The sequence below is a fragment of the Amblyomma mixtum genome, chromosome 6, assembly GCF_055824585.1.
Source record: "Amblyomma mixtum isolate Tamu chromosome 6, ASM5582458v1, whole genome shotgun sequence".
NCBI classification, from domain to species: domain Eukaryota; kingdom Metazoa; phylum Arthropoda; class Arachnida; order Ixodida; family Ixodidae; genus Amblyomma; species Amblyomma mixtum.
Window position 1 is genome coordinate 26549041 of NC_143017.1, and position 23612 is coordinate 26572652.

General features: G+C 47.5%; 2 protein-coding genes across 4 annotated transcripts; one reads left to right on the plus strand and one right to left on the minus strand.

Moving 5' to 3' along the window:
• Positions 1–97: 97 nt before the first annotated feature.
• LOC149338459 (pyruvate dehydrogenase protein X component, mitochondrial-like) lies at positions 98–1993 on the plus strand. Its single transcript, XM_089547697.1, has one exon. It carries the CDS (start codon positions 150–152, stop codon positions 1575–1577), a length of 1428 nt encoding a protein of 475 aa, XP_089403823.1. The 5' UTR covers positions 98–149; the 3' UTR covers positions 1578–1993.
• Positions 1729–23292, minus strand: LOC149338460 (uncharacterized). 3 transcript variants are annotated; one of them, XM_089547698.1, is made up of 7 exons: positions 23065–23292; positions 22777–22899; positions 22602–22697; positions 15393–15547; positions 11868–12065; positions 9591–9962; positions 1729–6269 (listed from the first exon to the last, which is right to left on the minus strand). In XM_089547698.1, the coding sequence occupies exons 2-7, from the start codon at positions 22784–22786 to the stop codon at positions 6036–6038; spliced, it is 1065 nt and encodes a 354-aa protein (XP_089403824.1). In that variant the 5' UTR covers positions 22787–22899; positions 23065–23292; the 3' UTR covers positions 1729–6035. The 3 variants fall into 3 exon arrangements, with proteins under 3 accessions (XP_089403824.1, XP_089403825.1, XP_089403826.1); XM_089547699.1 differs by lacking the exon at positions 22777–22899; XM_089547700.1 differs by lacking the exons at positions 22602–22697; positions 22777–22899.
• Between the last annotated feature and the right edge of the window lie 320 nt (positions 23293–23612).

Below are 23612 nucleotides of genomic sequence, written 5' to 3' on the forward strand. Positions count from 1 at the left end.
ATTTAAAAATTATAAACCAAAAATTAAGGTTGATATAACGTAAGGAGGTGTATCAATTTGTTTTAATTCAAAGGAAACATCAGCGCTGTGTTTGGCATTGATAAGTACAGTTATGCTTCGCACCGCAACACTGTGCGGCTGCGGTCGATATGGCGCCCTTGACGATGGGAAAGCCCTCCCGTCTTGTCCAAACATTTCGGTTGTTTGCCAAACTACGGTCGTCGAGTCGCATATTCCTGTCTGCACATAATGTCCATCGCAGCGCCTACCTCCTCGGTGTCAAAGGCATTGAGCTTCGGATGCCTGCGCTATCACCCACCATGACAGAAGGTACGATCATCAAATGGCTCAAGAACGAAGGGGACACGGTCGAGCCCGGAGACGTTCTCTGCGAGATTCAAACTGACAAGGCTGTTGTCGCGTACGAGATTGAGGACTCGGGTATCCTCGCCAAAATACTCAAAGACGCAAACTCCGGTGTGCAGCCGCTGAACACGCTGATTGGGCTCATGGTCGAGGAAGGGCAGGACTGGAAGGACGTCGAAGTCCCCGCTGACGAGGAAAAAGCTGCGCCTTCGGCACCCGCCGCGACAGGCCCTGCGCCCGCTGCCCCTCAACCGACACAAGTGGAGCAACCTACGGGAGCGCGTCCCAAAGCAACCATGGTTGGCCCTGCTGTCAAGCATCTGCTCGACATGTACGGACTGAAGCCAGAAGACGTGCCCGCCACGGGACCCCATAACGTACTGCTGAAAGCAGACGTTGCTCGCTATGTGGCGGCAAAAGGCGCCCCGAAAGCCGCCACTGCGCCTGTCTCCGCCGCTGCTCCGACCGGCAAGCCTAGGCCGACGGCTGCTATGGAAGAGGAAAACGAATACGAGGACGTACCGTTGACCAACATGCGACGAGCAATTGCCAAGCGGTTGACCCTGTCCAAGACGACAATCCCGCACAGTTACGTTAGCGTTGTGTGCAACATCGACGAGACTTTAGAAACCCGAAAGAAGTACGCCGCCGACGGCATCAAGGTGTCTGTGAACGACTTCATCATCAAGGCGGCGGCGATGGCCCTACATCGAGTTCCTGCTATGAACGCGACGTGGAAGAATGAAAGCGTCGAACTCTTGTCCGACATCGACATCTCCATCGCCGTGGCTACGGACACGGGTCTGATCACGCCCATTGTCAAAGGTGCGGACGCTTTGGGCATCGATGAAATCGCGACGACGGTGAAGGAACTTGCCGGCCGCGCCCGAGAGGGCAAACTCAAGCCGCACGAGTTTGAAGGGGGCTGCTTCTCCATCTCGAACCTGGGCATGTTTGGCATTTCAAGCTTCAGTGCCGTGATCAATCCCCCGCAGGCGTCTATTTTGGCCATAGGAGGGTCCAGCCTTGTGCCTGGTTCTGACGGCACGCCACAACATGCCATGGCTGCCACCCTGTCATACGATGCGCGGATTATCACCGAGGAAACCGCCGCCGAGTTTGTGCGAGCATTCAAGGACCACGTGGAACAGCCACTGAACATGTTGGGAATGCCACTCGTGAAACGCTGTGAAGCTGCCCAAGAGCAATAGGCCACAGGCTTGTCGAAGCTTTGCTGTACGCACATAAGGCAACCGTGCAGTTTCTGGGTGCCATAGTATTTATTGACTGCTGAAGTGTGGTGTCAGTCCACACTGCTAGTCCCTTGGGTGTGTAGTGCTAAAAATAAACGTCCTCAGCAGCTGTGATTGGCAAAACACTTAACGTAGTTTATTCAGCCAACTACCGATGAAATATGAACAAGGGCGACCTCTGAAACAACAACAAAACAGAACTGTGCACTGAATTTGAGCTAGAGAAGCCACCGGGGTCACTGCCTGTGCATCACTTTGCACAGCAATGAAAATTCTAACACAAACAAGGGCAAAAGAATGTGGCACAAAGTGTTGTATACATGAATTCATGGTGCTAGAAAGCGTGATAAAGCTGTACAACCTTTACAGACCGATTTACATGTGCTCTTTTCTTCAAGCGCAAAAACACTTCCCTTCCATAGCTAATAGTTAAGAATAGTTGCCTTTTCGCTGCTGGCTAAAGATGGCAATGGAATATCAGACGGCCCTGCATTGCTTCAGCATCTCGCAGCAAATTGAAAACATTGAAGCTGTTAAAAAAAAAAAAAGTAGCAATTTATGCAATCTGGAAAAGGCGCAGTCTACAGTTGTATGCATGTGACCTATATCCTGCAAACTTTTGCCGCTATCCATATGAGCTACAAGTAGACAAAGCTCCACACGGTGCAGTAGCAATGCTAATAAGGATTGGTCGCGCTTGCTGCTTCCATAAAGACAGCCTAACACTTCCGCATGTCTGACCAACATCTCTACTACAACGTTTGACACTTCTTTTTCCAGAGACTGTCCACAAGTTCAGTGTCAGCAGTCAGAGGAAATCTTGCTTTTTTTTCCTTTCGTGGTAAACGTTCATCAACGTGCAAGCTCATTCTTCTGTTCTATGCATCGCTATTTAAGGCAATTAATGCTCTGTGTAATGGAACCCAAAGGTTTCAGTGTCGCTACACAAGCATCTCACTTGGCCCAAGAGTAGCCAAGTGTAGAAAAACCTGCCACGCTTCACCACCACTCAAGCACGTGGCAACAGTGCTACGTACAAAACTGATCTCGACTGTAGGCACGTGTCACAGGACTAGAGGTGTCTCAAGACGATTGTCGGTGGCTTTTCATAAGGCCGTGTCACAACCATGAGCAAGTGGTACTTGAATCAGTGTGGCAAAGTGTACAATGTGCAAGGCAGCTAGACCTGAATGATGGCTTTGCTTTGCCACGTGCATTGCACGGTAGCGTCAAGGACGCCTTGGCACTTCCAAGGTGCGGGAGACTTGTAGCTCATTACAACACAAATACCGTATTTTCCGGTATATAAGACGCGGCTTTTTTTCAAAAATCTTGCTGGTGTGTCCTATACAAGGGTGCGTCTTATATGCGAATTTTTCGTTTTGTTTCCGAGTTGAGAGATTACTCGGGTTCATGCTCAAGCTTTTTTCACTGAAAAATTATTACTACCAGTAATGCGGTTGTAACACGGTTATGCTTCAATACCGGAACCGCCGTGCGCAACTTTCTTTAGGTGAACTTTATCATGAAACGGCAGGGATGACATCTTCGGGGGCACAAACGTGCGGCCGTTTCGGAGGCCCCAAGCAAAAGTAATGAGAAATGCCAAAATATCGCAATCGCGCTTCTCGCCATTGTCAAGACAAGCCAATACAAGATGTACTCATGGGGAGCTCATTAGTTTTTTCTTTCTTTTTTGCTAAAATGTGGGCGGGTATGGCGTGAGTGTTGCCTTTTTCAATCATTTAGCGTTGCTTAAGAATTTCTCACAGGTACGGTGCATATCGCGATGGTCACGCAAGCGGGTTTATTAAGCCTCACTAGACTAACTGGGTAAACTGAGGTGCGTCTTATACACTGGTGCATTTTATATACAAACTTTTTCAATGACAGCTTGCATATATGGCGGGTGCGTCTTATACAAGGGTGCGTCTTATACACCAGAAAATACGGTAAGTGTTAAACACTCTACACAAGCACCATTCTGATCTGGGCTGGTCCATAGTAAGCACTGCTGTCTAAGAGGAAGCACCAGCTACAGTGTGCTTATAATTGCACAGCTGTGCTTAAAAACTGTGTTAAAAACTACAATGCTAAATTCAAATGAAACCTCATTTGAAGCAAAGGCAGCAAAGTTATGCAGACTGATGGGGTCAAAAATTCTAGCTTGGCTCCACAGGGTTTTCTTTCGCAAAAGCTCTGGCCAGAGCTTTTTGCCATGCATTGGGCACAAGTGATTACAATTAGGCTTCTTGACATTTTCAGCAATTCCAAGTAACCAGCATGATGTCTATACATCTACGACCCACGGCCAACAATAACTCAAAAGGGTCAAATGATCGCGTGCAAGAAGCACTTGCCACTAGTACAGCTTAGGTTACTGCTAAAATGCAGTGACCCCTTAACCCTGCCTGGAGTTATGTTAACAGCTCGAACTGTGGTGTGTGGCAAACTACGAAAGCATGCTCTCTGATACTTGCATTACTACCTAAAGGTTATAAAGTCACTTGCGGATAATAGCAGCGCGAGATTTCCAGCTGATGTGGTTACCGTATATTGCCATGTATACGGTCGATGTTTTTTTTTTTCCAAAGCGGCTATTTGAACTTGGGGCGTCGACCTACAATTAGAGTTAACCTACTTGTAGTGTCTAAGGTCATTTCGGCCAAGCTGTGGGTAGTAAGCTTCCCGTGCTAGTGCTTATTCCCAGCGGGATGCATGGAGCTCCATGTGTAAAAAATAATAACAACAAATTGCTAATTCGTGGGTAAGTGGGTTCCGCTGAGAAAATTCGAAATGCGCAACATTTACCCGGCTCGCTAACACTGGCGGTTGCTCTTACTAAGGAGACGTAGATAGCATGAGAGCAAGCATCCAGTAAACTTTGAAGCGTGTGTCATGCCGGAATCCAAAACTACAGGACCACTGGCTGTTGAGTTCGCAGCTAATCAGTCGACCTTTTGCAAATATGGAAGGCAGGATGAGGCGCCATTTCGGAGCCAAATGGAGAGCAAAAAGAATTGTTACGTTCTTGCTATGAGCTGCACACAATGTCGTTCCACGGAAAGTGGGGGGATGCACACACTGGCTTATACTTGCAGTAAATTGCGTTTTAGTCAGCGACGGCTGTGAGCCGAGGGTTGACTTATATGCGGCAATATACGGTACATGGAACAGCGAGTTTTATAGCACACCAGTTGCATACTTTGAAGGGCGCTGCTCTATACGTCACGAATAGCTTCGCATTCTCCAACCATTTACCACGTCAAAAAAGCCAACAAATGATGCCGACGCAAAAACGACGGGAAGTTACGAGTGGTGCCAGCCAACCAGACAGTTTTAAAATGCAGTGACGCTGCACGAGTGATGACAAACACAGCCTTTCTGGTGTGTACCACTGCCAGGCAATGTATGACAGCTTCCCATGTTCATAACAATGCTTTGCTTGAAAATAAGAAACCTTTGTCTTTAAATGAACAACAACTTAGGCACACAGAAGCAAGATTATAAATCAGTGAGTGAAAAACAACACGCATGGCTAAAGAAAAATCAGCATGTGCATAAATCAAAAGCCAAAACTGCCATATTTTTGCAAGTAACAACACTCTGGTAAATAACCATGAATGGCAACAACACACTCATAGCGATGTTTTTCCTAATTCAGAATACTTTGCGTTTACAGACCGGGCAAACTACGGAACCAAATGCAGACCGTGAGGTGGTCTACGCGCACACAGTATGCAGCGAAACAAACCCACAGTGCAGGCGCAGATAGGGGTGGGCTCGTTATTACACGTAGCCCATCAGTTCCGTCGCCTGTAATGCCACAGCAACTGTGAAGCAAGTTCAACACGAGTGCTTTCTTGCATTCCGTGATATGCACTTCCCTTGTTTTTCCACACACACACACACAGCACACGAGAAGCTGCTCCGATCAGAGCTCTAACCTCTGAACACAAATGAAGCGAGACAAACAAACAAAAAAAAGGCCGACACATTACTACACGATGAGGGGGGCAGAATATACAAGAAAACTGCTAAAAACTGCACGAGCAATCAGCCAGGAACCGTTGCAAGTGCACGCACACACACACAACGATAAATGTTCTCACACATCGAACTGTTTTTAACAGAACGGCGAAAGAGATGAGACAAATAACTAAAAAACAACGCTGCACACATGCAGCAAACGCACGCTTGTATCAAGCTAAAAAAAAGTGTTCACAACAGTGCGACCAGTGCCTAAGAGAGTATCGGCGATATCACAAAGTTCTCAAACTCGACTACTGGTGGCTTGCAGGAAGGACGAGCTGCACGCTGGCACCGAGACGGACGTCCAGACAGTCGCGGCAAGCACGACATTGTGGTGGTGGTGGTAAGGAGGAGGGGGGGGGGGGGGGGGAGGGGACGAGACGGTCAGCACCACAGCTCCTGCTTGCACATGGGACAGGTGGTGCGGTCCTTGAGGCTGCGGCGCAGGCAGTCGCCGTGGAACATGTGGCGGCACGGGGTGACGCGTGCCAGGCTCATGCGCTGCAGGCACACGGGGCACACGTCATCCAGCCCCTTCAGCTCCTGACGGGTGGCGAAGCGGAAGCGGCCCAGTCGTGCACGCTCCTGCAGCAGCACCTTCAGGTGCCGGTCCATGGCCTGCACGGACCACACCAATCACTTGACTCACGTGTGAAGTTGACTTCGCCACTTTAACATCATAATACCATATTTCATCATCATTATCAGCCTGACTATGCCCATTGCAGGGCAAAGGCCTCCCCCATGTCTCTCCAATTAACCCTGTCCTTTGCCAGTTGCGGCCACCGTATCCCCGCTAACTTCTTGATCTCATCCGCCCACCTAACTTTCTGCCGCCCACTGCTACGCTTGCCTTCTCTTGGAATCCACTCCGTTACCCTTAAGGACCAGCGGTTATCTTGCCTTCGCATTACATGCCCTGCCCAAGCACACTTCTTCCTCTTGATTTCAACTAAGATGTCACTAACCCGCGTTTGTTCCTCCTCACTTCATTGGTTTCATTATGCATCTCGCGTTACATTCGGAACATAGGTACGAACATGGCATCAATCTTTTTCTCGCTGCACTCATAAGCTGCTAAGAGATGCCAACTTTTCAATGACCTTGGGGCTGTGCGTCGAGTTAGCGGACAAACATGGGAAAAGTGGATAGTCTATGGTTTATCCCCCAAAGCGACTCAGGCTATGAGGGACGCCGTAGTGAAGGACTCCGGAGATTTCGACCACCTGGGGTTCTTTAACGTGCACTGACATATCGCACAGTATATGGGCCTCTAGCCTTTCGCCTCCATCGATATACAACCGCCACAGCCTGGATCAAACCCATCTTTGGGGTCAGCAGCCGAGCACCAAGGCAAAGGAGAGGGTGGCTGTGAATTTGGAATGAGAATAGCAAGGTTGTTCAGAAAGAAAGGGTAAACGAGCAAGGAAAGTAAAGAAGGTCAAATAACTCGGGACTGGGCAGCACAAAATGCAAAGCAGTGGTGACGCAACGATGACATTGGCCACTGCCGCATGGGAAACTGTGTGCGTTAATGTGTCAGAACCTTTGCTGCAGTTGACGATGTCGCACGCATTGCATTTCTCAAGTTTACCTCACAAATACCACATTCACTCAAGTAATCTGCACACTTTTTACCTCTTAAATTTAAGGCTTCAAGAAGGGGGAGCACAAATTATGCGAAGACTTTGCAAACATAACCTAAAAAAGTTACAAATGTCAAAATGTGCAATATACGCAGTGTATTAAGGCGTATACGTCAACCTTTCCTACACACACCTCTCACTTGCCAAAAATACAGATACAATCGATAAGCCGGCAGTCAGGCGCAAATGAAGATAAAAAGGCGATAAAACAACACTCTCACGTGTGGTCCAGCTGAAACTTATTATTAATGCATTGCCAGATACTAGAAAGAAAAAGGAACACAATTCTAAGGAACACAAGGAGCCCAATCCTGGCTCATAGAATTACACAATTCCTCACTAAAGATAGCATCCTGTCATTATCCCAGCTAGGTTGCCAGAAATTTAGATCGACCACCACGGCTGTACTTTCCATGACTGACAAAATTAAAGAAGCATTCAACAATAACAATATTGCCACTGGTGTACTTCTGGATATTAAAAAGGAATTTGATACCATGGATTTCAATATTTTGTGCAAAAAACTAGAAAGATGGCTTTAGGTGAAGCGTCACATGACGTTTTCAGAAGTTATTAAAATGGACGACGGCAGTGTGTCGTCAACGATGACCACACACAGAGTTCACATTCCGTTTCTGTAGGCATTCCGCAGGGCTCAGCCCTGGGCCTATACTCTTCACGCTACATTAATAACCTACGAGACTGCCCAAGCAATACCCATGCCATTCATTATGAACGCTGATGATACCTCAATGTTGGTTACTGCCGAGTCCACTGAAACAGCTACACACATTTTAAACTCAGAACTTCAGAGCATCGACAAGTGGTTTGCAACAAATAAAATTCCTCTGAATATAGCCAAGACTAAATGACTAATGATGCTATTTTTACATCCCCTTATAAAAGATTCCAAAATGCCTCTTCCAGGATTCGATAGGAGATAACAACATAGCACAAGTCTGAACAATTCAACACCTTTAGACGCCACACAGAACTGGATATCTCACATTGAGAAATTGCGTGACAAACTTTCTCACATACTATACAGTTAAACTTGGATGTGACGAACCTTCATATAAAGCAAATTCCTCGATATTATGAAGTTTCTCACTTCCCCAATGCCGCTCTCACTGAAGTGAGACCTCCGCGCAATGAAAGTGTTGCGGCGGTTGACCTTTTGTGGCTTTTGGCCACCTCGACTGCCTGATGACTACTGAGCGGCAAACCGCCATGGGACTGGCTGAAAGGGTGGTCAACTCCTCCCACCGTTTGCGGGGAATTCAAAAAAAAAAAAAAAAAGGCGGGTGCCGAGAAGTTTAATCGGATTTAAATTAGAGAAATCGGCCGCACAGGGCAAATTCGACGTTTCTAAGAACGCTCGGAACGTGCAGATAGAGTTCCGGCCGTAAGAATATGAGTTCAGATTCCTCTTCAGTGCACCTTTAAGACCAATGTCCCCCCTTTAAATTTATGTTTTTCTCGTTTACAAACTTGGCTCTTTTCATAGCAGTACAATTAGGATAAACCTCTCAAGTAATTTAAAAGCTCATAAAACAATGCGGTCATTAATCAACAAGTTTTCATAAAAGACAAGCGTGGGATGCAATGGAATGTTGTAAGAGTGCAGTAAAAGCTCGTTAATTCGAACTCCAAGGGACAGGGAAAAATGTTGGAATTATTGTCAAATTGTCGCTTTTGTAGCGTAAGCTACACTACGCGGGTTGGAAGGAGCTTCGCGTGCCCTCTGCGCCGACCATACTGCGCAGGCCCGGCAGCCGTGTGACGTCACAAGAGGCACATCTGCATCGTCACCGCCGCTGGCGGCGCGCATGCTCCTCGCCACCGCCACCGCCGTCGGCGCGCGCTACTGAGCATGCGTGAGGAGGGCGCACCGTGCGTATATAATGCACGGGACATGCGGTTGATGTAGTGCGCTCTACATGGAGGTTAAAGAGAGTCGGGCCACTGCCAGTCGGCGGAGAAGACTGGAAAACCCCAATCCCTCAGACCCCGAGGTTGTCGCTTGGCGGTTAGCCGCTTACGCTATGCATATCCTGGCATAGCAGAGCTAAGCCACTGCCAATTTTTTTCGTTCCAGTGCTGTATGTGCTTCTGGAAGGTGGACATCGGTGCATGGAGGCTTGTGAAGGTGGGAGATGTATTTTTACCAGCAGGCGCACCTCCGGGAACCGACTGGAGGGAGGAGAGGCCTCAGACACACAAGCAGCGACTTTTTTGCCAAAAGAGGACTACGCTGCCGAAGCGGTAATAAACCAGCGGAGCGGAGGCCCACCTTGAGCCCCAGGTAGACGTTGAAGTAGCTGGCCAGCAGGCAGAGGCCCCAGGCTCCACCCCGGCCGCCGTCGCCACCCCAGAAGGAGACGGCCACCACCAGGAGCAGGGTGGCCAGGGAGGAGGCCAGGCGGCTGAGGACGGGCGCCCACAGGGGCTCCAGGTTCTCCAGGGACTCCAGCTGCAGCCAGCCCAGCACTGAGGGCAGCCGCTCCTGGCAGGCCCGCTCCGTGAGTGCAAAGTAGGCGGCTGTGAGTGCCAGGTACGGCCAGCTGGGGCTGAAGTGCTCCAGCCCCTGCTCCAGGCCAAACACCAGCAGCATGAACACTCCCGTGATGACAAAGGTCACCCCTTTGGTCAGGTCCAGCACCACCTGGGAGATGCAGAGAACGGGTACTCAATGTTCACCACCATCATCATCAGCCTGACTACGCCCACTGCACGACAAAGGCCTCTCCCATTAGCCCTGTCCTTCGCCAACTGCGCCCACCGTAATTCCGCAAATTTCTTAATCTCATCCGCCCACCTAACTTTCTGCCGGCTCCTGCTACGCTTGCCCTCTCTTCGAATCCATTCCGTTACCCTTGAGGACCATCGGTTATCTTTCCTTTGCATTACATGCCCTGCCCAAGCCCATTTCTTCCTCTTGATTTCGACTAGAATGTCACTAACCCGCGTTTGTTCCCTCACCCACTCCGCCTGCTTCTGATCTCTTCAACATTACACCTATCATTTTTCTTCCCATAGCTCACTGCGTTGTCCTTAACTTAAGCTGAACCCTCTTTGTTAGCCTCCACGTTTCTGCCCCATAGGTGAGTACCGGTAAGATACAGGTGATGTATTAACCCTGTCCTATGCCAGCTGCCACCACCGTATCCCCGCAAACTTCTTTATCTCATCCGCCCACCTAACTTTCTGCCGCGCCCCGCTACGCTTGCCTTCTCTTGGAGTCCACTCCGTTACCCTTAACGACCATTGGTTATCTTGCCTTCGCATTACATGCCCAGGCCAAGCCCATTTCTTTCTCTTGATTTTGACTATGATTTCATTAACCCGCATTTGTTCCTTGACCCTCTCTGCTCTCTCCCTGGCACTTAACGCTACACCAATCATTTTCCTTTCCACAGCTTGCTGTGTTGTCTTCATTCATATAGGAGGCTGTGGCCAAGTACTGCACCAGGGTGGCCAAATTCTGTTCTGCTGAGGGGGTGCGTTGTCAGCTCTGGTCACCGAGATCAGGCCGTACCTTAGGCCTGGTTATGCAATTCCATGCGGCGAATTGCGTGGCACCAGGATTCAAACCGCGGTTCTCTTGCACACGAAACAGATGCTCTACCTCTGCACCATCGATGCTTTATTATAGGGGTCCTCAATCTTTTTAACCCCGGGAAACCCCGATGGCTTTCAAAAGGTGCCAAGGAACCCCACATCTCCTGGCTTCTGTCCCTTTCAGCCTAACATGGATGCAAAAATTGAGCACGCAGGTGCAGAGGCCCTGAAAATACGCCCGAATTCAATTAATAACGATGCTACGGGGAGTACTCACGTGACGTCACTGAAACATTAAATGCACAGCGCATAGCTTCAGCGGTGCAGGCCGCAACAAGTGGCAATAAGGCAATGAGCCATGCGCACAGCCTTTCGCCGTGCTCCATGTGCAATGAGATGGTGACCACCATGACTTTGCTGCATACTCATATAGTGAAAGGGTCTACTACACCCATCAAGAAAGGTCAGTCCCAAAATAAGGTAACTTAGCTTAGCTAAGTGGTACAGCCTTCCTATATGCAATGGCGTGTCTCAGTTCACAAATAAATGCCTCATAACTCACAGTCATTGTTCTAAACTCGTGAGATACCTTTGTCTCACCACGTTCCTGGTTCCAGCAGATTCTTAATTTTCTCTCGTGACCTACTGTAGCTGGCACTGAATAGCCAGTTAGTAGATATGTGACATGCATGCCAGAAATAATGACCTTTCTTGATTAAAACCGAATTTCAAAAAACAAATTTGGTGTGCTTTCATCGGTGTTTTTCAGTTTAAACCCGAAAAGTCCAACCCCTAGATATATGACATAAAAAACCATCTTATTTGCAACAAGAAGGATGCTCAATTCACCTGAAACAAAGAAATCGCTGCTCAGTGTAGCGCACTGTCAGAGAAAGCTGCGAGTCCACTTTGTGCACAGTTTTGTACAAAGCGCCTTAAAAGATTAAGAGATTAAAGATTAAAAGATTAAGACAAAGTTCTCCAAAGGAAAACAAAGGGGGGGGCCCACCTTTGTGACGCTCATGGCCAGGTGTCGGACCTTCGACTGGTCGGACACGTGGACGTATGGCGTGTAGTCACGCAAGCTGAGCACATTGGCGGCATAATGGCACAGGTAGCACAGGATGTTGTAGAAGAGAAGGGAATAGAGGCCGGTCAGGCGGTCGTTGGGGCAGAACCACCGGTCACACAGCATGAAGAACAGCACCTGGAACAGAGACACCAGGACGACACAGCATTGGAACACATGCCCACACACCTTTACCCCATAAGAATTATCAAAAAGAACAGAACAACCACTGAGAGATAGCGAAAACGTAGTTCCCAATGTGAGATACTTACCGTATATTGCCGCGCATAAGTCGACGTTTTTTTTTTAAATGTCCTCTCAAAGTTGGGGGGGTCAACTTATAATCGGAGTCGACGCATATGCGGAGTCTTAAAGTCGGCCTATATGCGGGGTCAAAAGTACTTTCAACCAAGTCATGGATAATATCACGCCCCGTGCGCTCGCAATTCCATAATAGTTGTTGGACACAGTGCAAAAGTGAATCTGCTTAAAAAAACTTGAATTTAATTGAGATATGCACCAAAGGTTCGTTTTAATACGATAGCAACTTGTCATCGACAAACCAACGGCAGCAGTGGCTCATAAGATGATGATCACGACTGTGTCCTCACAAGCGATGACGAGTCAAAGATGTCTCGTGAACGAATAAATGTTTCTTTATGACTCGACCTTCTGAAAAACTTTTTGGGCGAGCTAGGACCACAGGGTGTGGCAGCGTCGACCTAAATTCAGAGTCTAACTTTTTTTTGCCCAAAGGGGGTAGCGAGTTGGGGGCCAACTTATAATCGGAGGCGACTTATAATCGGCAATATACGGTAAAAGATTCTCTTGTCAACGCTGTTCATTAAGTTCAGTTGTTACACAACAAACAGCTACTGCAACTGCTGTTATTAACATCACTAGCAGGCACTTCCCATCAAAGTCCAAACCCTGATGTGATACTAAGAATATGAATGGCAGTCAAGTAAAAGGAGAAATTTCATGCGCTGTCACTGGCTCCAACAAAGAAGAACTGCTGTTTCAGTTTTGAAAGGGAGGAAATCTCCCAACAATGTCTGAAAGTCTTCAACCGTAATGCACTCTCTTGTACTACCAAAATGAGCTATATTTACTCAGGAAGATTATTACCTATGCTCTCATCGTTTTCATAAACATCATCTGGAAGGATGTCAGGTGATGCCATTGTGATGCATATATGCGCTGATCAGGCAAATGAATGCCACAGGTATACCTGTGTGCAACAGTTTTCTGCATGAAAGCTTAGGCTAAACAAAACGCTCTGTTATTCCTCAAACTGGCAACAATTACATAAGTATAGTATAAGTTCCACATATCACAGTTTGGCATATGAGTATAAAATACTAGAGCTTAAGCTACGTTATTACCAGTTATTACCAGAACTTGAGCACCCTAGACATGTTGCTTATTACAAAACTGGCAAATGAAATTGAGACCATGGAGCTTCTCTTTCCACCGACAGAGGGGCTATCACGTTGAAATGCCTCGTACGATGCTACAAACCTGTGACCACTGCCGCATTATCTACACTGCCAGCACAAAAGACACAATGCACCAACACAGTGCACCAACATCATGCATTTTCATCCAGAAATGCAGACTTGGGTACATGCCGAAAATACGACAGTGGCATTTTCTGGCCACTATGTGCTGTTCTTTTGGGCGAGTGTGATATGAAATGGGCTTACTGCTTACAGTCATTCAAAGCCATGCTTCTAGAAAGTTGCACGATACCAGAGCCGCAGCGCTGTTCATGAAAATAACCGATGTATAAGTGCCTCCCAAGAAGTGCAGTCAGTCGAGCAATGAAGGCCCACAGACGGTCACAAAGAAGCCACACAACGCTGGGCCACTGCCGACAAACACAGAGCGCTATGAGGGAAGCAACCATTGGCCCCAACTTCTGAACACGCCAAATGCACAACCGTGCAGACGTGAAGGTTCTACATCCAAGAGCTGTGTTCAGTGCCGAAAATGCGGAATTTTCCTCTGCCTGTCATCAGAACGACTGTTTTCTTTTTCTCTATTTCATATGTTATGAACTAAGAAATATATATTCTTTGAAACATATATTCTCGCAGCTAAACATTTACTTGTGTCTAATGATCAGTTAGAAAAAATGCTGCAGTGCTTACGTTCGTGTAGCACCTTTGAGGTGCTATATCCACAGACGTGGACATGAATAAAATGCGCTCAAATCTCAAAATTCTTGCATAACCTTTTTACGCTCAACTTATGCTTGGTCTATTGATTGTGACTGGTAACAGATCTACTGTTGCCTGATCCTCACTGGCTGCTTTTCCCTTTTGCATTGCTCCTAAGGCTTTCTTTACTTCCTCCTTCATTACTGGCGGGATGTCCCATTGCTGTGCTCTACTGCCTCTCTCATTAACGTCCTGATTACACTGGCTTGTTCGTTTAATGCAATAATTCAGGTTGGTAGAGCAGTGCACATGATACACGGGGGTAATGGGTCCAGTTCTCATTAGTGACATATAGTCTTTTTTATTTCTATCAAATTATCTCAAATAATAATAGAAATGACAATAAAACCCACTGTGGCAGCTAACTGGCTATGACAATCAGCCACTGGGCCCAAGGTAGCAGAATGAAACCCATGCCACGGGCGCACCAGCCACCACATTAGGTGCAACTCACCCATGTGATGCCGCAGCTCCCAGCCAGCATTTACCCTCTCTGGCAGGTGGCAGGTGAATGAGCACAGGAGTTACAGCATGTCCTAATGCCAACAGTGGAGCTGAGCTAATTCGTCATGCACGTACACTGCAATACGTGCCTAGATACATATTTAATGTAGTAACAGTGCCCTAGAGGCCTTCAACTGCAAACTGAATGACATACGTAATGGACCTTAGGCAACCGACCAAGTGTCAGTACATGTACCCTGGCAGCAACAGAAACAAAAACTTGGGAGCCTCCTTAACCACATCTTTAAAGAAACTGTGACAGCATTTAGATTGTCTACTTTGGTACCTGGAATGGGTGCCTAATGTTCTTGCAGTTTTCCCACCAAAACTCCGGTTGGGACCGGTTCCCCTGACCTTATATGGTCTACGAGTCATCACCTTCTAGAATGTTCGAGTGCCCTCAGGCAGGCTGCTCACAATCCGGTGGCAGGTTGCGATGACATCACAAGGTCACATCACCTCTCAACCAATCAGGTGAACCGGTTCCCTTGACCTAATATGATCTGCATGAGTCATCACCTTCTAGAATGTTCAAGTGCCTTCAGGCAGGCTGCTCACAATCTGGTGGCAGGTTGTGATGACATCACAAGGTCACGTGACCTCTCTCGACCAATCAGGTAATTTCGTGACAGTGAAGCTGGCAATTGTTTTGAGACGGCAACCTAGATGCTGTCGCATTAAAGTCTGGGCAGTTTTGTAACGCTCCTTAACAAGTCAAAGACCAGAGAAGAGGCCAGACCTGGTTGAGTAGAAGCAGCATGCCTTCGCAGCGCTGGACCACACCTTCCAGCCGATCTCTGAAGGACTCCAGCGCTTGCCACTGGGAGCGAAGCAGGCTCAGGGGTTCCATCGTGGTAGCCCTCGCATCAGTGCATTCCCCCACCACGCAGCACTCTGGTCGGGCGCAAGAGCAACAAAAGAGGAGTTCGGCAAAATTAGGGGCTCAGGCAAGATAAAGTCACATTGCACAAGTCATCATGAAAAAGAAAGTTACACTTTCTAATGTTAACCCCGCACCTTATGTAATACCCTCCACAAGGAGGTTTTTAAGGAAATGAAAATGATTGGTTTATTGGGGTTTAACGTCCCAAAGCAACTCAGGCTATGGGGGATGCCATAGTGAAGGGCACCGGAAATTTCGACCACCTGTGGTTCTTTAGCGTGCACTGGCATCGCACAGTAAACGGGCCTCCGGAATTTCGCCTTCAATGAAATTCAGCCGCCGCGGCCGGGATCGAACCAGCGTCTTTCAGGTCAGCAGCCGAGCGCCTTAACCCCTGAGCCACCCACAACATGAAACAAAAGGAAGAGCCAGAGCTGACTGCTAATGACCAAAAGAGCACATTAGAATGTAGAGTCACGAAAAAAGAACAGGAGTGTGATACCAACCAGCTATTGGCATTACCCCACCACTTGCAATGAGCTCTTTCTGGTTTGGTTTATGGGTTCAACGTCCCAAAGCAACTCAGGCTATGAGAAACACCGTAGTGAAGGGCTCCGGAAATTTCGACCACCTAGGGTTCTTTAACGTGCACTGACATCACACAGTACACGAGCCTCCTAGAATTTCGCCTCCATCGGAATTCGACCGCCACGGCCGGGATCGAACCCGCGTCTTTCGGGTCAGCAGCTGAGCACCATAACCATTGAGCCACCATGGCAACAATGAGCTCTTCCTATCCATCAAGTTAAAAGGTGACGGGGCGTCATCCCCTGCTTCCCAAGTTAACTGTGCCAATCCCTGCTTTCTGACGTGTCATCAGGAGTGCTTAGTGATACTTGGATGAGGGGCTCACACTTTAGACTCTACTCAGACTATGGTTGTGACAGGTGCACTGTAAATAAGCAACCACCATGGCTAAAAAGTGAGAGCTTTTGTTCGCGTATCATAGTGTTTTAAAAGAGTACAGACACCTCGTTGTGTTTTTTTTTCTTGTATAATGACGGGCAAGGCATTACTATACATGGATGATCATGTGGCATTTGCCTAAGACGGCTGAATATTTAGAATTAAATTTCTTCTGTAACCTGTTTCAGTTTCGGTTTCAACAGCCGAGCAATGGCAATGTCATCAAAGGTCCACATAGGTCACATGAAACATGAAAAAAACTGCTATAAAATCGCTGCATCATCACTAATGTACCAGCTCTTGGGGCTGGCTGGCTTTAGTGCTAGAGTCAATTAGTGCTGTAGCCTAGTTTGTACTACTGCATTTGTCACAGGACGGAAAGCTGAGCTAGTTGGTGAACATTCATTATGAAAAATCCAGGCACAAACAAACAACAACACAAGAGGGGACACAGCACTTCCCCTAAGCGCTGTGTCCCCTCTGTGTCGTTGCGATGCTGGCAGCAGAGCTTCAACTTGTAGTGTTGTTTTATTGCTTATGTTTGCCTGTTTTGTTAAACTGTTTTGCTTTTCCCACCCTTCTATAATCCCGACACCAAGGTGTTGCAGAATCGATAAATAATAAATAAATGAATAAAATTAAAATGACAAAGAAACGATAATATCGCAGTTTTTCTAATGCTTCAAGTGTCACAGCCACTGCTCGGCAGTTGAAACCGAAACTGAAACAGGTTACAGAAGAAATCCGATTATAAACTATTTAGCGGTTGTAGGTGAATATCATGTGGTGATACGTATGTAATAATGTCTCAGGCGTCATTACAAAGAAGAAAAGATGCAACCGAAATTTGATGTCTATACTCTTCTCAAAATATATCGCCTTTGAAATAATGTTTCATACTTTCACATTCTGTTCTAGGGTGCACTCAGCTTTAGCTCACAAAGGGGTGACCTCAAAGCTGCACTGCGAGATCAGAATATTCCTCTGAAAACATCTGTTTGCGTGTATTCCTACGGGGCACAACCCCAGCTGGTACAGCCGACGAGAGCATCACCACCGCATCTTGCTCACATCGCAGATCATATAGCGCTCTGTGCATTGCCTTTTCGAAGACGTTCACAAATAGCCCAGCTTCTATGGGATACACTTAACGCTATTATACTTCATTAAATCTTTGTTCAAAACTGAAATCTTCCCAAAGAAACTACTAGAAATCAACACTGGGTCAGTGTGGAACACACAAGACACACATCAGAAGAACTGCACTTGACATCACTACTTCATATTTCTTGTTTTAAGCTTAAGCAAACAAGAGAAGGGGAATGAGGGGCTCGTTATAAATATGACAGAAGCCAACAGCCACAGAAACCAAGGGGCACAGGGGATATTTTTTTTTGTGGTGTTGATCAATTTAGAATATTACTGAAGATGTTATCGCTTAAAGCTAATTGATTACAAAAGCAGAAGAAAAAACAACCACATGCCGCCGGTGGGATCCGAACCCACGACCTCCGAATTACGCGTCCGGTGCTCTACCTCTGAGCTACGGCGACGGCTGTCAAACCTTCTGCTTTCGGGGGTATTTATGTTTACAAGTAACCTAACGTTGAGAGTGTTCATCAGCGCCACCCACGTTCATAAGCGGCGGACGTAGAACGTCCTGAGTTACCGCAGGTGTGACGTAGAACGTCATCGAACGGAGAGGGTGGGAGCTGCGTGAGAACCCTTTTATGCTTCCTATGGCGTCAAGGCTGCCAGAACCGAGGCCCTCGCTAAGCAATTAAGAAAACAAGGGAAGGGGAATGAGGGGCTCATTATAAATATTTTTTTTTCTTCTGCTTTTCTGATCAATTAGCTTTTAGCGATAACATACTGAGTAATATTCTAAATTGATCAACACTACAAAATAAATAAATAAATTTTTTTAAAATTCCTCTGTGCCCCTTGGTTTCAGTTGCTGTTGGCTTCTGTCACATTGTTTTAAGCTTGTATGCAATGTTCACGTCTTGAAGAAACAGACATCAGCAGTGAAGTCATATGACGCTGCCTCCCTGCTCTACAACTGAAACGACTGTCTTAACTGAAACGTCTCCTGCTTATTCCATTTATTCCCAGTCTTTATCAGCAATTAATGCAACCCCATACTTTAAGTATAAAAATGTGAAGGACAGCTGTGTGGTTTCATATTTATTTCACAGGCCAGAAACTTTGTTCTTGTTAACTCCCTAGTGGACTTGAACCAGCAGACTGTCATTTCTGACTTGCACACAAGAGAACATTCTTTTTAGTTCTTTTTTCTGCCCATTCTACTCTTCGTCATTTCTGGCTCATGACAAGTGCAGCTTGTTGTGTGTTTTACGGTGATCTGTGTCCAGTTTAGGTGAGCCGCGGCTCGCTCGAGGCATTTTTTTTCTGTGCCAACTAATGGCAGCATACATACGAAATGAACCTCTACAAAAAAAAAGAAAAACACGTGTCCATTAGGGGGTTAACCTGATGTCTCCCTGCTATGCTCATCAAGCTCAGAAAGTAATTACGGCAAGAATGCAACAATAAGTGCCCGCGAGATCGAAAGCTAACAAAGCCCTTTCAAAACCACAATCCTTGCGCCCACACGTATAAAAAAAACAAGTCACAACACTACAGCTGAGGTAGCAAAGAACTTCCTTGCCATGATCACACAAAAGCCAGCGAGTAAAGATAATGGTGAGATTAGAGAACAATAGCCTAATAAAATGAAAGGGCACAAAAATTCCAGCTTACGTGCCATAATAAGCGCAACAATTCGAAGCCAAATCCTCTGATGGCTTACCAACTCATTACGTATGAAGGCAGTATACAGCTGCCACACTATATGAATGCGCAATGTTTGTCTAATAACAGTGTCTCGGACTAAGTTAGCTTGTATAGCCATTTAAACTAACTCCATGACATTCACGAGGTCTAAATGTGCTATTAAAAAAAATAGCTCCACTAGCAAAAAGAAAGAAAGTCGGGCAAAAATGTCCTAAAAGAAAGAAAGTCAGGCAAAAATGTCCTCTGACTGACCAAATTACGAAGTGAGCCAATCCCGAACTTGTGGCATCTGGCTGTTACCATTCACAACAACCAGAAAGATGAAATGTTAAAAGTTTTAGCTAATCACTTGATTGCAACGGTGCTTAAGAGTCATAATGAGAACCAAACTCACACTGACATTTCATGAAAACCAATAATGTCTGAGTTAACGAAAGATGGTATCGATGCTATCCACAATACAGAAAAAAATCACAACAGACACTCAGCTTGATGTTTACAGATAGTGTTATCTGTTTACCACAAAATGGCTAATGCATTTCATACTTTTGAGTTCTACGGAATAACAGAAGTTCATATTCAATAACCCAGCAAGGAGTACTATCAGAGGCAATGTGATCAATTTTTTCCAGTCCTGATTCTAGCAGGAACAGAAATCAGCGGCTGCCATTCCACGAGGCATTAAGAATGCGGGAGAAGCCATGCCACAATAGGCCTCTTGCGCTGGAGTTTCGGGTAACGTGGCGGCGCCTGGTGGCGGCAAGGAGAAGTTGGCTGGGTAGTACCAGGTTGGGTCAGTAGTGAGCCCTGGCTGTGGCGGCGCACCTTTCTAGTCTGCGTTTTGCGTCGATTCGCACGTTTTTCTGCAGTGTTGTGAGTGCGATAAAAATCGTCACTTGTGACCAACCACCCCGCGGCCTGGCCGTGGCTTAGTATTTAGAAAACCGACGCTCCGTGTGCCTCAGCACGAAACGCAGGCAGCAGAAGGAATCGGCGACGTCGATCCGCCCGAGAGACCTCGTTTAGTCTCGAAAAAGCGTCACCGTTGTTACTGCTGCGTCGTGGGCTGCCGCGAGCAAGGTCTGAATCCCAGTATCAAATTACACCGTTTTCCTTCAAGGTCTCACGAAGCGGAGCGCCGGACGCGCTGGATAGCTGCAGTTCGACGCACTGAGTAAGCGAACCTTCGCGTTGTGCTGGCTGCTTCGCCTGCCTTGATGTTTGTTTGGTTAACCGCGTTGCTGAAATTCGTTCTTTTTGCACATGCAGTCCGGACGGCAAACCGTGGGATGCAGTGCCGACCATCAGGATATGGAGTCGCCACTTTGTGGGTAACGAGAAAAACAATTCGGCCAGTCATCCCGCATATGTACCTACAATCTTCCCCGCAGTCTACAGCCGGCCTCATCCTCCTTGTGTTCGTGTTCTTTTGGCGCTTACCTCTCTCAAAAAATGTATATGTAGCGAGCAGCCGCATATGCAGGCGTAGAATGAGAATTTATGCATTCTACAACACAACTTGTCTAGTAGATCCCTACATAGGCAGTTGGACCAAGCAAGCAGCAAAGCAGCAAAAAGTGTACGATGACAATCACCAAACAGTAGGGAATGCACAACAGAGCAAGCAGCAAAAAGTGAGAAACGAACGGCATAATTCAGAGATCATATCAAGGGAATGCACAACACAGCAAAGAGCGCAAAAAATACATGGTATAATTCATATGTCATGTCAACATCTCACTTCAGATAATCACTATTAAGGCAAATCGACAAATCAGCAGGCATGGCTGGTGATTAACGACTAGAGACCCGGCCACTGCGACAATTGAGACAATTCTACTGGTGCAACGTGGTGAGGTGGCCAGGTGCGTGCAAATGACCACAAATGGGCGGGTTGATTAGGTCCGAATTCGCTACGCACTACGAGCAGCCCAGCGTCGAGAGTGAAATGTGCACATTGTCGACCTCAAACCAGCACGTATGTGGCAGCGCGGCATCACTGATAACAGCGAACGTGTTCGAGCGATGTCGTTTTAAGGATGAAAAGCTACATCAAGAAAACGACATCAAGCGCGCAGCGCACGAGCTGGCGCTGCAGCGTTATTCGGCTGCGAGCTCATATATGCATTGCATCATGTTAACATTTGCTGAGGGAACAGATGGCGGCTACTACAAGGCAGGCATGACTACTTGTTTAGCGAGATGCAGTCAAGAAAGACTGCAGGAGGCCCACCGTTTCGTGGCATGCTGAAAGACCGCTGCTGGCGCGGCGTGTACCGTCGTGCGCTCGGGCAGTCCCGTATACACGTCTGTTTAGAACTGCTGCGAATTCATATATTGCAAGTATTTCATCGCGTTGGTCCGCTTGAATCTCGAAGCGTGCAGACCTTATCTGAAGTTCAACTTCGTACGCGACTCTCTTCACTTGCGAATGACACCGCGTTGAAACTTCGCCGCTTATTTCTTGAACAGAGTGCACGTGCTTGGCGCTGCGTAATTTCTTCCCTTTACACAGCTAGCGTGCCAGCCCTGAAAAAATCTTCGGCGCCCGATATTTGCTGTAGGCCATGGCACAGCACAAGCGAAAGTCGCGGGTCCATACTGCCAACGTGCTTTCCGAAGCAGACGCCAGAGCCCGGTACTACCCAGCCGAGGGCAGAGGGCGCTCTTTAGCACCATTTTCGCAGCGCCCCCTGGGCAATGCAAGAGGTCTATACACCGCAAGTGCGACGCTGCACTACGCCGTGTATTACCCTGTCCGAGCCGATGACAGATAACTAAACAACAACGGGCGCACAATGCCACTGGGCTCCCTGTCGATTAGCCGAAACTGAGGCACGTGCGCGGAAAGGAAAGCAACACAAAAGGAGAAAACTGGTGAGCACGCGTCTCCCCCATGGCGTGACACGTCGCTGAAAGCCAAAATCGTCTCTGCCTGACGGGTCAGGGCTGGAATATCGTCCGACGTTATGTCACCCAACCGCTCCGACGTTAGGTCGGATCGGGGAGTAATCGGGGGCTTGCCATCCCGCAAGCGCCCAGTATTTCAAGCTTGACGCACGAAACTCAAGCAACTAAACCTGTTGCCGCGCAGCTGTGAACGAACTCTGCGCGATCTTATCACTGCTCGGGGGGCCCGCTCGACAACCGGACAAACATCCCTTCCGTTGTCTCTTCACAGCTCGCGCACGACGAGCGACAACGGCTGAGAGATTGTATCTCATCCAAATGACAGTACCGTAAGAAAGGCACGGAGCCCCTGATCGCGCGCTGATGAGTCACACAAAAGAAGCACAAGCTTACCAGGCACAAAGAGCGGAACGTCGTACGCACGCCTTCGGCTGTCACGCGTGTGACACGCGCAGCGCTCGAGTGTGGGTGAAGAAAAGGCCGCAGCGCCTGAAATAGACGATATATTAGGCTCTCACAGACTGAAACCTAACGTCCGGTTCCCGGCTCTGGTTTTGACAGTACGTACGAAATAGCATTGCGAAAGTTGCCCCTTTCCCTCTTCGTCTCCCCCCACCTTCCAGAGAAAGGGATCACTTGAGCGGCTAAGTTCGAGATGCGAGGCTGCCGCAACAGGTCACGTCAGAATCAACTAAACAAAAAGAGCGCCCATGATGCGTATTATGAACCGGCAAGCACGCTCCCTGAACAAATACACTGATCACTCGTGAATACACAAATCGTGGAAGGTGGAAGGCAGTTCAGGCAGACACCGATGACAAGAAGCGAACGAAACACATCGAAGAGCACGTCTCACCTGCTTACATCACCGATGGCGCGAACTCGCAGGGTTCCCGTAAAGGCTTGAAGGTGCTCGGGAAGCGGTGACAGCGCCGGCTGATTGAGAAGCGTTACCGAAGTAACTAATAACGCTTGTAGAACTTTACGAGAAGTGAAAATCAGCGGAGCAAGAAAATTAACGCGCCACACACAGCCTCCACCACACTCACGCACACAAGCGACGACAGAAACTAACAAAAACCAATCAAGAAAAGTGCGTTTTTGCGAACGGTTGCCAACTCTTTTTCTCAATATTCTCGGCCGTTCTTCTTTTCTTCAACTATTAATTACATAACTGCAATAACACAAAAGTGATTAAGTAAAAAAAAATCAATCATGCAGTTTTACGCGCGCAACAACAACGCAGTGCACTTCAGTTTCGGTTTCGGTTTTCGCAACGAATTTTGCGGGTTATTCAGTACGATGAACTGACGGTGAGGCGCGCATCGTCGATCTAAAAATACGCAGTGTTTTGCGTTCCGCTAAGTCAACGGTCTGAACGACAGAGTCAGGATATTTTTCCGG